This window comes from Bos mutus, chromosome 16 (genome assembly GCF_027580195.1).
Source record: "Bos mutus isolate GX-2022 chromosome 16, NWIPB_WYAK_1.1, whole genome shotgun sequence".
NCBI lineage: Eukaryota > Metazoa > Chordata > Mammalia > Artiodactyla > Bovidae > Bos > Bos mutus.
Window position 1 is genome coordinate 56,005,189 of NC_091632.1, and position 12,958 is coordinate 56,018,146.

Genomic DNA, 12,958 nt, shown 5'->3' on the forward strand with positions numbered 1-12,958 from the left:
AATAATCCAATTGTGGTTTCTGGACTGGGGCTGAAGTACACATAGGTGCAACCTCTCTAGTTGATTTTGTTGTCCATCCAGGGTTGAAAATTGCTGCGTTGAAGGTTAACTAATGTTATTATATCCACATTTTACTATTATAGGAATAATATTTATAATAATCATGCTCTAGTACTGATAACCTAGTGAAATGTTAAAATAAGAGTGACCTATAGAATATTTCCCTTTAATATGGTCATTGTTTTGGGATGCTTTTTTATTCTTATAAAGAAGAATAATATAGAATAATTGTTAATTATATATATAACAGTTATATAAGTAATTGTTATACATAAAATATATCATTATAAATATTAATTTTGACTTAGAATTTTAAATAATATTGTTCTTTTTAAGTTAAATGTTTCAAGTCAAGTGTTCTTTTTAAGTCAAATAATACTTTTCCTTGGAGATAAAGAAAATTACAGATTACAGAAGCTTTAATTAATGATAAATGGTATGACTCATATTCAAATTAAGAAGAAATTTCTTATAAATGGAGTAATTCATCATATATTTTTTTTTGGTCTGATGTCCTTTGATCAGCATAAGGTTTTTGAGATTCATCCGATTTGATCTTTGCTTCTTGCTGAGTAGCCTTCCACTGACAGTTTATTTTTCTGACGGTTTATTCACCTACCTGCTGATGGTCATTTGAGTTTTTTCCAGTTTTGAACTGTTAATGTATATAGCTGCTATGAACAGTCTTTTACTTCACCTGGTTTTATGGAAGAGTGGTCCTTTACTTTTAATTGAATCCTGTTTAAACTGTTTTAGAAAATTTGAAAATTTTAAAGGCCATTTACCTTACTTTATGAAAATAGTAAAACCTTAACAACAAAACTTGACAAGGATAGTACAAGAAGAGAATGTTACATGAAACAATGTCACTTATGAATATAAAGGTAAGGTTTTAATAAAAATTGAATTCAGTAACATATATATTATGTATTTTCAATGCTAAGATAAACTTAATATCTCTGAAAGTTTTTAATCACTTCTGAAATTATAGTAGTCAGTATGTTCTTTTAGTGGCATATGATTTACTAGTGTATCTTTATGATAGAATTCTAGACTCAGTGACTGGTGGCACATTAAAAACAAAAGTGTGACCATGTTGGTTTTATCCCAGGATGCAAGGAAGTTTCAACATTAAAAAATCTATTTGAGCGGAGGGAGGCTCATGAGTGAGAAGACATAACTGTAATTATGGCTGATTTGTGTTGTCATACAGCAGAAATCAACACAACATTGTAAAGCAATCTTCCTCCCATTAAAAATTTTTTAAAAATAAAGGGCCATGAAAAGAAGAAAAATCTATTTGTGTAATACACTGTATTAACAGGTTAAAGAAGAAAAACCATAAAAGAAAATACCAAAAATGACAACAGAATTGAATATCCATTCCTGATACTTTCAGCAATGTGAAAGTAGAAGGAAATTCTCTTAATATTGAGGTTCTACTAAAAATCTAAACCAAAGATCATATTTAATGGTGAAATATTAGAAACATGCCCATTAAGATTGGAAGCAAATTGAGAATGTTTCTATAAAGAAAGTCGTATTCACAATAAGTACGTAAGATTATTGATAACAAAAGATGGGTAAGCTCTCTGAAAAAATATTCAGTATTATTGAAGGACATAAAAGAAGACTTGTAACTAATATATAATGTGTCTATATACATTAAGTAAGATATAATGTGTCTATAGTGTTAATTGATACATGGATGGAAAAAGTCATATTGCAAAGATACCATTTCTCTTCAGATTACTCTGTAAAGTCATTGTGCTGTGCTCAGTTGCTAGGTCATGTCTGACTCTTTGCAACTCCATGGACTGTAGCCTGCTAGGCTCCCCTGTCCATGGGATTTTTCCAGGCAAGAATATGGGAGTGGGTTGTCATTTTCTTCTCCAGGGGATCTTCCCGACCCAGGGATTGAACCTGTGTCTCACGGATTGAACCTGTGTCTCCCGCATTGACGGGCGGATTCTTTACCACTGTTGCACCCTGGAAGCCCAAAGTCATTGTGATTCCCATCAAAATCTCAATATGTTTTATAGAGCTTACTAAGCTAATTCTAGCATTTATCTGGAAGAGCCATGGCAATTTAAAAACATGATCTACTGGTATAGAGAGGTCATATAGAGCTGTCACGATAAAGACAGTGTGATATTAGTCTAAGTATAGGCATGTAGATAGGGCAGCCCTACCTCTGTTTGCCTATGACAGTTCCAGTTCATGCCTGTTGTCCTGTTAATAGGCTCCCTTTTGTTCCAAAGACTGTTCATTGAAATTACATGGGAAGTCCTGAAATAGATCCACTTGATTTATGACCTCGGTGCTATTAAGAATCAGTGGTAAAAGGATGTCATTCAATAAATGGTATTGGGACAAAAAGAAATATAGTGTGGCCTTTATCTCACACAAAATAAAAATTAATTCCAGGGAGAATAAAGACTTGAAATGAAAAATAAAACTTTTAAAAGAAAATATAGGACACTGTCTTGATGACTCCTGGGAGGAGAAGATAAGGGAGCTACCTTAGGACAAAAAAGGCAAATTTTGAGAGTAGAATGGTGGTTGACAGGGACTGAGGGTATGGGAAACAGGGAGAACTTGGTAAAAGTGTACAGACTTTAAGTTTTAGGATGTACAAGATCCAAGGAGCTAATGTATAGCATGACAATGATAGTTGATAATATCTTTTTGCCAGGAGGGTAGAACATAAGTGTTCGCACACAAAAAAAGTAAATATATTCGATGAGATGATGAATGTGTTAACTAAATGGTGAAGATCCTTTCACAATGTTGTGTATATCAAATTAATTATCATTTTGTACACTTATAAATGTATTGCAGTATTGCTTGTCAATTCTGTCCCTGTAAAGCTGAAAAAAGACAAAAAAATGATAAATTATAAGGCTACATTATCATTAAATGCTTTTTTATGAATAAGAAAGATCCATTAAACAATATGGGAGAACAAGCCCACATGCTGGGAGAACAGATTTCTAACACATGTAGGTAAATTTGAGGAAACAAAATTCCTGAAGATAAACCAAAAACAAACAGTACACATACAATATAAAAAAAGGCATAACATTTTAATTAGCATTTCATTGAAGAAAAATCTAAGATGACCATTCAGTTCAGTTCAGTCACTCAGCCTTGTCCAGCTCTTTGCAACCCCATGGACTGCAGCACACCAGGCCTCCCTGTTGATCACAAACAAAAGTCTTAATTTTAATAGTAATCCTGCTAGTAAAATTAAAAACATACTTGTCTTTTCATAGCAATTCCACTTCTAGATAGTGTGGGGAAATGTTCCTATATGAGTTTAAGAGGTATTTGTAAAAAACATTCATCTCAGAATTTTGGGTAATAGCAAAATAAAAATCTAAAACAACCTAAAATTGTTGGGAATAATTTAAATTCTATAATCTGGAAAATTGATAAGTAAATTACATGTATGAAAATATTCCATATAGCATTTAAAATAATGAACTAAAACAATATGTGTCAACATGGATAAATTTTAAAAACATAGTATTAGATTAAAACCAAGTTTCAAAAGGATACACACAGTTTAATATCAATTATAAAGTTTAAAGACATTCAGGAAAGTATATAGTCAATGATTGCATATACATGTACTAATAAAGTATTCATGGATATCAGATCAGATCAGATCAGTTGCTCAGTCGTGTCCGACTCTTTGCAACCCCATGAAACCCAGCACGCCAGGCCTCCCTGTCCATCACCAACTCCCGGAGTTCACTCAGACTCAGGTCCATCGAGTTGGTGATGCCATCCAGCCATCTCATCCTCTGTCATCCCCTTCTCTTCTTGCCCCCAATCCCTCCCAGCATCAAAGTCTTTTCCAATGAGTCAACTCTTCACATGAGGTGGCCAAAGTACTGGAATTTCGGCTTCAGCATCATTCCTTCCAAAGAAATCCCAGGACTGATCTCCTTCACAATGGACTGGTTGGATCTCCTTGCAGTCCAAGGGACTCTCAAGAGTCTTCTCCAACACCACAGTTCAAAAGCATCAATTCTTCGGCGCTCAGCCTTCTTCACAGTCCAACTCTCACATCCATACATGACCACAGGAAAAACCATAGCCTTGACTAGACGGACCTTTGTTGGCAAAGTAACGTCTCTGCTTTTGAATATGCTATCTAGGTTGGTCATAACTTTCCCTCCAAGGAGTAAGCGTCTTTTAATTTCATGGCTGCAGTCACCATCTGCAGTGATTTTGGAGCCCAGAAAAATAAAGTCTGACAGTGTTTCCACTGTTTCTCCATCTATTTCCCATGAAGTGATGGGACCAGATGCCATGATCTTCGTTTTCTGAATGTTGAGCTTTAAGCCAACTTTTTCACTCTCCACTTTCACTTTCATCAAGAGGCTTTTTAGTTCCTCTTCACTTTCTGCCATAAGGGTGTTGTCATCTGCATATCTGAGGTTATTGATATTTCTCCCGGCAATCTTGAGTCCAGCTTGTGTTTCTTCCAATCCAGCGTTTCTCATGATGTACTCTGCATAGAAGTTAAATTAGCAGGGTGACAATATACAGCCTTGACATACTCCTTTTCCTATTTGGAACCAGTCTGTTGTTCCATGTCCAGTTCTAACTCTTGCTTCCTGACCTGCATACACATTTCTCAAGAGGCAGATCAGGTGGTCTGGTATTCCCATCTCTTTCAGAATTTTCCACAGTTTATTGTGATCCACACAGTCAAAGGCTTTGACATAGTCAATAAAGCAGAAATAGATGCTTTTCTGGAACTCTCTTGCTTTTTCCATGATCCAGCAGATGTTGGCAATTTGATCTCTGGTTCCTCTGCCTTTTCTAAAACCAGCTTGAACATCAGGAAGTTCACAGTTCACGTATTGCTGAAGCCTGGCTTGGAGACTTTTGAGCATTGCTTTACTAGCGTGTGAGATGAGTGCAATTGTGCGGTAGTTTGAGCAGTTTTTGGCATTGCCTTTCTTTGGGATTGGAATGAAAACTGACCTTTTCCAGTCCTGTGGCCACTGCTGAGTTTTCCAAATTTGCTGGCATATTGAGTGCAGCACTTTCACAGCATCGTCATTCAGGATTTGGAATAGCTCAACTGGAATTCCATCACCTCCACTAGCTTTGTTCGTAGTGATGCTTTCTAAGGCCCACTTGACTTCACATTCCAGGATGTCTGGTTCTAGGTCAGTGTGGATATATAGTAAACACCAAATTCAGGATTGTGGTTGCTAACCTCTGGGGAGTGGAGGAAGAGGATGATATCAGGAAGGGAAATGAGATACTAGAGGAGTATCAATACTATCTATAATGCCTTGTTAAATATTTTCCATTTCATTAATTATTATAAATATATAATTTATTTCTCCTAGGTTTTAATAGTTCCTATTTTCCTTATAACTGAAAATATTATTGATGTTTATAAATTCTGTCTTTATAATTTCTTTTGTCTTCTTTAAAATCTGAGAAATCTGCCAGTAGCAGTTATGTATAATGATTATATAGCTTTAATGTTTTTAAAAATAAAGAATAAAGTACAGTTTTCCCTGCATCAGAATATGGTTTAGGTAATATCTAAGGTTCCTTCTAGCACTAAAGTGTACTTTTTTAGTGTTTTCCAAACAGCAGAAAATCTTTTCTTAATATAGCATTTCTGACAGTCAAGGTTGTAAGTTCAAATATTGAGGATTATGAAACCCGTTTCCCATCCAGGTTGTTGTTTTTAGTCTGTCTATCTGCCTGTCTATATTAAGCAATCAGCTAATACAGGGGTCAGAAAACTTTTTCTATAAAGGGCTAGGTAGGAAAAATGTTCGACTTGGAAGGCCATAGTCAGAACTGCTCAGCTCTGCCCTTGTAGTGGGATACCTGCCACAGAGTTTTGCAATACTGTAAAAACAAATGCCAAAACTGGAGTGATAGAGCTTGTTATTAATTATATTTGGATATCTTACGAGGCTTGACTTAACATCTGTAAATAGCTTTATATAATGTAGATCACTATTAAGTAGTAGTTTCAGTTGTTTTCCAAATCAGTTTTATGAAACAGTTGTTTTTGTGTAATGACCTGCAGTAACTGAGTATTTATCTACATTTATGTTCAGGGTCTAGGAAGTATATTTTTTCCTGTTCAATTTCATGGGTTAGAATCAAGTGATTACGACTCTTCTTTGTATGCAGAAAGTAGGCCTACCGTAGTCACATTGGAAACTGTGCATATCTTAAGGAAGCAGGGTAAGGCTAATGTAGCCTGAGAATTACCAAGCACTTTTTATCTCCAGAGCACTGAAACTGCAGATGTTTAAGAAAGTTTTAATACGAACCAGAGAGAGGATTTGAACCCATAAAATAACTAAGAAATATGTGTTCATAGAGTAGTAATTCTGAAAAAACTTGAGATTTTCAGACAAAAATGGTTATCTTACCAAGTTGTTGAGTCGCTAAGTCGTGTCCGACTCTTTGCAACCCAGTGAACTGCAGCACGCCAGGCTTCCCTGTCTTCACTGTTTTCTCCTGGAGTTTGCTCACTCATGTCCATTGAGTCAGTGTTGCCATCCAACCATCTCATCTTCTGTCTCCCTCATCTCCTCCTGCCCTCAGTCTTTCCCAGTTTTTTCCAATGTGTTAGCTCTTTGCCTGTGTCAGGTAGCCAAAGTATTGGAGCTTCAGCATCAGTCCTTCAAATGAATATCCAGGGTTGATTCCCTTTAGGATTAATTGGTTTGATCTTCTTGCTGTCCAGGGGACTTTTAAGAGTCTTTTCCATCTTACCAAGTAACTGATTGTATTTATTTTTTCCAACTAAAAATTGAATGTGTCTGTTTTTTTCAGAGACATCAAACCTGACAATATATTGATGGATATGAATGGACATATTCGGTTAGCAGATTTTGGTTCATGTCTGAAGCTGATGGAAGATGGAACGGTAAATAAAGATAAATCTTAAACTGTTATACCCTTCCTCCTTGTTTCCTTTATCTGTTTTAGAATCCTTCTGTTTATATTATCTATCAAATATCCTTCTATCCATTTGTCTTTCTGTGCTTTACTTCCTTCCACTTAGGCATGCTTACTCATAATAGGGCTTGTCTATAAATTCACGCACCATTTTCTACTGCTTATATTAATGATTTTAAGATTGATAATACTATGCCTTTTTTGAGACTCTTGTTTGTTTCTTCTTTAGCGTAACTTATTTTCACAGTTCCAGAGGACTGAAGAAAATAAATCCCAGAGGGAAAAAGAAAAGATGTGACTCCTTCACTTTCATTTCTCTTCTCTTTCTTTACTAGTTGTCTAGTTTTCCTGAGGGATAGTGTATAACAAGTGAATGTTTTTTATCAGAAAATCCTCTAAGTTTTATGTTACCATTTGCTTTATTTCTGCTAACCTTCAGTTCAGTTCAGTCACTCAGTCGTGTCCGATTCTTTGAGACCCCATGGACTGCAGCACACGAGGCTTCCTTGTCCATCACCAACTCCCGGAGCTTGCTCAAACTCACATCCATCAAATCAGTGATGCCATCCAACCATCTCATCCTCTGTTGTCCCCTAGACCCCTCCATTATATTCTCTCAATTACTTAGTGGTTTACATGCCTCAATTTTATTCCATGTTTGTAGTAGTAGTAGTAATATTAATTTCCTGGTTGTATAGTAGATGTCCAAATATATATCATTTTAATTGGTAGGAACTTTTTGAAAAGTAGTTTAGTATAATACATTCCAAAGGCCATAAAAACATCCCATTATTCTGGACTAGTCATTTGACTTTTGAGAATTTACCCTAAGCAGATAACTTAGAAACTGGCAACCCACTCCAGTACTCTTGCCTGGAAAATCTCCTGGATGGAGGAGCATGGCAGGCTACAATCCATGGGGTTGCAAAGAGTTGGACACAACTGAGTGACTTCACTTTTCTTTCTAAATTACTTGTAATACCTACTTCAATGTAAATGCTATGTAAATAATTGCCAGCATGTAACAAATTCATTTTGCCTTTTGGAACTTTCTGGAAATTTAAAAAAAAAAAAAAAACTTTTGATCCCTGATTGGTTGAATCTGCAAATGTGTAACCAGGAGACATGGAGGGCCAACTTTATAAGAACATCTGAGAATTACCAAATAATAAATTTTATCCATTTGAAAATCAAACAGATTACTTGAAATCAAGTAGTGCTGGAGGAGACACAGTGCTAGGGGACATTGGACTATTAGCTCTGGAGAGCTAGTTAAGATGTTTGTTACATGTAAGTCTTACCCTAAAACTATCTAGCAGCCTAAATCCAAGTCCTGGTAAAATCAACAGAGTGTGAAAGTGGTCCTCCAAATGAAGAGGCTTGAGATTAATCTTTGTTGTTGTTGTTCAGTCACTAAGTCATGTCTGACTCTTCTGCAACCCCATGGACTGTAGCCCATCAGGCTCCTCTGTCCATGGGATTCTCCAGGCAAGAACAGTGGAGTGGGTTGCCATTTCCTTCTCCAAGGGATCTTCCTGACCCAGAGATTGAACCCACATCTCCTGCATTGGCAGGCAGATTCTTTAATACTCAGCCACCTGGGAATCACAAGATGAATCTTATGTTTTTTATAAATCTGCCCTTAAAGAATAAACTGTAAGCTGTCCCAGATTCAAGTTAGTATTTTTTTAACTGCTTAAAGAATTAATATTCTTCAGAGGAAGATGGAAGAATTCATATTCTGTACAATGTCTTATTGACAGTGACCAGCATTCAGTAAAAAATCACTAGACCAAAAATAAATAGTGGGTAACTTAAGTGATTGTGATACAGAATTTAAAAATAAAAGTAGTCAGTAGAAACCTGGGTAGCACAGATGTTGGATTTGCCAGACATAGACTAATGAAACTATCATAAATACGTTCAAAAGAAGATATTAGTCTTAGTAATTACACAGACAAGGAGTGTCAGCAGAAAAGTAAATCAAGTGAATCTTTTTATAATTTGATAATTATTAATAGAAATAAAAAGTTCGTAAGAAGTTAATGGTGGGTTAGAAATGAAAAAAGAAAAAGCCAGTGAATTTGAAGATAGATTGAGAGAGATCAAGCAATCTGAAGAACAGAGAGAAAAAGATTGAAGCAAAATTAATATAGGGGGCCTAGGGATGCATATAATTAGAAGCCCTAGAAAAAGATGAGATAATAATAGAAAACATTTGTAGAATTGATGGCTCAAGCTATTACATATGATGAAAAACAGATTTAAGAATCCTGGTATATTTCAAGGTTATGAAAAGAACTGTGCCTGGCCACATCACAATTAAACTACTGAAAATTAAAGATAAAAAAATTGGGAAGCAGCTAGAAGGAGAAAACCATACATACTGTGGGAAAATGGTAAGAATAACCACTGACCTTTCGTGAGAAATCACAGCATGATATCTTTAAAGTCCTGAAAGAAGAAAAAAAGTCTCTAAACCAAGAATTCTATATCGAATAAAAATACTCTTCAAAATGAAGACCTTTTCAGATAAGTGAAAGAGGCCTGGATGCTAAAGGATGTCCACTACAAAGGAGACAGTTCCATTTGGATACTTAGATCTGTATGATAAAGAATATCAGATACGATAAATAAGATTTATAGGATAAGAATAAAGAAAAAAGACTATACTAATCTTTCTAAGTTTACATAAGAGACATCTGATTAATAAAAATAAATGTAATGTGGATTTTATGACATAGGTGGAAATAAAAGATACAGCAATATCACACAAACACTGTAAAACCAGTGTATATAATTATTCTGCTCTAAGGTAACTGCATGTGTATGAAGTATAAAGTGGGAAGTAGATAGTGCTGGGGATGCCACGAGAGGGAGAGAAATAGCATGGTGGTTTTGCTGAGTTGAGAAAACACAGATTAAAGTCAGGGAGGCTGTGGCACCATAAAGCTGTGGTCCATAACTCTGGAGAGGAGAGAGATACACTGAAACAGAATTCCAGGGGAACGGGTAGTGTTTCCCCAGTCCTGCGTGTTATAAGCGCCTTAGATTCAAAGCTGGGACTCCTCTGGAGTCTGTTGTTCAGCTCTCCAAATTCCTGTGCATTCCAGAACGCATTGAGTGCTATTTCTGTCTGTATGTGTTTCCCTTGATCTGATTTATTCCTGAAATTCTGTAGAGTCAGAAATTCTTTCTAGTCATTCATTTTTTATTAATCATCTCCAAATAGTTTTTCTTGACATAATAGCATGTTGGTCCTCCATTAAGAAAGTTATAATGAAGGAATCTTCTTTTTTACTTATTTATTTTTATCAAGTGATGTTTACATATTTTAGGAAAACTTATCACAAAAACAGCATTCCTTTGTCCTAGGTCCTTCTCACCTCCAAGTCTCTTTTTCTACAGACAGACACATACAAATCCTTCAGCTCTTTATTCTGTTGTTTCTTTTATTTATTTTTTATTATTGTATTCATACTACTGTCTCTTGTTATTTAGTTTTATATATTATCTACTAATTTCCCACCATGAAAGATGAGGATTCAGATCTCTTACACCTATCTCAACCAATCCTTACACATCCTGTCTTCCCCGTGTTGTAATTATCACATAGTCTTTCATTAAATCCTGTTCAGTTTTTTAAAAATACTTATACAAATATTATTTACGACTGTGCCATGCTATTTATTTTATTTGTTTTAATTACATTTCTTTTCTTGAATAGCTCTTTGTTTTCCCCGGAGTAAGTGACTCATTTGCTTTGCTTAGTTTTCTGTATAAATCTCACTTTGTTGTTGTGTCCAACTCTTTGCGACCCTATGGACTGCAAAGTGCCAGGCTTCCCTGTCCCTTACTACCTCCCTGATTTCTTTGGAAGGAATGATGCTAAAGCTGAAACTCCAGTACTTTGGCCACCTCATGCGAAGAGTTGATTCATTGGAAAAGACCCTGATGCTGGGAGGGATTGGGGGCAGGAGGAGAAGGGGACGACAGAGGATGAGATGGCTGGATGGCATCACCAACTCGATGGACGTGAGTCTGAGTGAACTCCGGGAGTTGGTGATGGACAGGGAGGCCTGGCGTGCTGCGATTCATGGGGTCGCAAAGAGTCGGACACAACTGAGCGACTGAACTGAACCTCAGAAAGGTTCCATTGGAAGTAAATATTTCATAATCCTGCATGTCTGAAAAATGCCTTCATTTGTATTCTTATACTTGATGAATAATTTTTATAGACTGGACATAATGTTATAGATTTGAACTTACTCTTCTCTTAGAATTTAGAAGACACTGCGTTGTCTTCTAATTTACTGTTGAGGCATCTGATGCCATCCTAATTATCAAAGCTTCTGTTATACTCTTCCCCCCTTATTTGGAAGCCTTTAGGATGTTATGTTTATTTCTGGTGTTCTGAAATGTTGTGATGATATAATTTTGTATGGATCATTATTTATTACCTGGATAGTTGCTTCAATTTTAACCTTTCCCAAAGTTTGTGAGTTTCTGTATTAACTTTCAGCTTGCTTTTTGTTTCTCACATTGAAGTCAAAATTAAACCATTTTAATCTATGTATTTATAAGAAGTCAGTTTTTGTGTGGGGATGTCTTGCTGTAATTCTTTTTCTTTCTCTGAAATTGTTTTGGATGTTCTTGGCCATTTGTTTTTCCATATGACTGTTAGGATTATATTATTGGTTTATATACATACAGACACAGATAAACACCCCTTCACATATACAAGCTTGAAGACCTTCACTGAATTTAGAGTTTAATTTTGGGAAAACTTTGTCTGTAACTTGCAATCTTCCCATCTATGGATATGGTTTCTGTCTTCATTGTTTTAGGTTTATCTTATTTGTGTAAAGTTTTATAATTATGTTCAGGTAAAGGTAAATTATGTAAAGGTAACTTCATTACTTTTATTTGTTAAATTTGCTCCTAGATACCTTGTGGAGTTTTTTGTTTTGGGGCTATTATAAATGGATAACTTAAAATTTTGCATTTTAATAGTTTGTTGCTCTTCTTTAGGACCACAGTTGATTTTTGTATGTGTATTCATCCTGAAACAAGCAAGCTTGCTAAGCTTTTTTTTATTAGTTCAAAACAATTTATAGATCCTATATGTATATTTTTCTATATAGACAATCTTATAATCTGCAAATAATGACCAGCTTTGTGTTTTGTCCTTTCCAGTCCTTACATTTATACTTTGCTGTACTTTTTTTCCTGTCATGCCGTCAGTGATCTTCAGCACAGTATTAATGTTGTAGTAATTAGGAGCTTCTTTGCGTTGTTCCTAGCTTTATTGGTGTTTTCCCTGTAGCTTTAAATTAAGTAGTATATTTGCTGTAAGCTTTTGGTATGTATTCTTCATCAGATTAAGGAAATTTCTGTTTCTGATTGCCATGTAATGGTTGTTAATGTTGTACATTCAAATCATTTTTCTGCATCTATTGAGTGTTTTTCCTGTTATATGATGAGTGACATAGATTGTCCAGTGTTAAAGCATACATTCTTTGAATGTAAATGTAACTTTATCATCAAGTTATATTGCTTGCTCTATTTGACCAAATTGCTAGATTGACCATGCTAAAATTTTATATTGAATTATTATCTGAGATTCATATCTGACATTGATTATATCTGAGTTTGCAGTATAATTTTCCTTCTCAAATTTTCTTGTCTGCCTTCTTTTGTATTTAGGTTGTTTTAGCCTTATAAAATGAACAAGGTAGCCATGTCCCCCACCCTTACCCATTTTGGATCTAGAACAGTTCTTATAATACTGGGATTATCTGTTTCTTATGTAATTGGTGGAACTCACTTTAAATCACCTTTGCTTCAGTGAGGTTTTGTTTTCTTCTTATTTTGTTTGTTTTCCAGGTAGATTTTATACTATTGATTCAAACTTTTTAATGGTTATAGGTCTCTTTGG

The 12,958-nt window shown here is 35.2% G+C and overlaps 1 protein-coding gene across 12 annotated transcripts in view; it reads left to right on the plus strand.

Moving 5' to 3' along the window:
• CDC42BPA (CDC42 binding protein kinase alpha) overlaps positions 1 to 12,958 on the plus strand; it is a 296,333-nt gene that overhangs the window by 142,241 nt on the left and 141,134 nt on the right. For all 12 annotated transcript variants that reach the window (XM_070385391.1, XM_070385382.1, XM_070385383.1 and 9 more), the window contains exon 6: positions 6,895 to 6,988. In XM_070385391.1, coding sequence (XP_070241492.1) covers positions 6,895 to 6,988 — 94 coding nt within the window. The remainder of the gene's footprint in view (positions 1 to 6,894; positions 6,989 to 12,958) is intronic.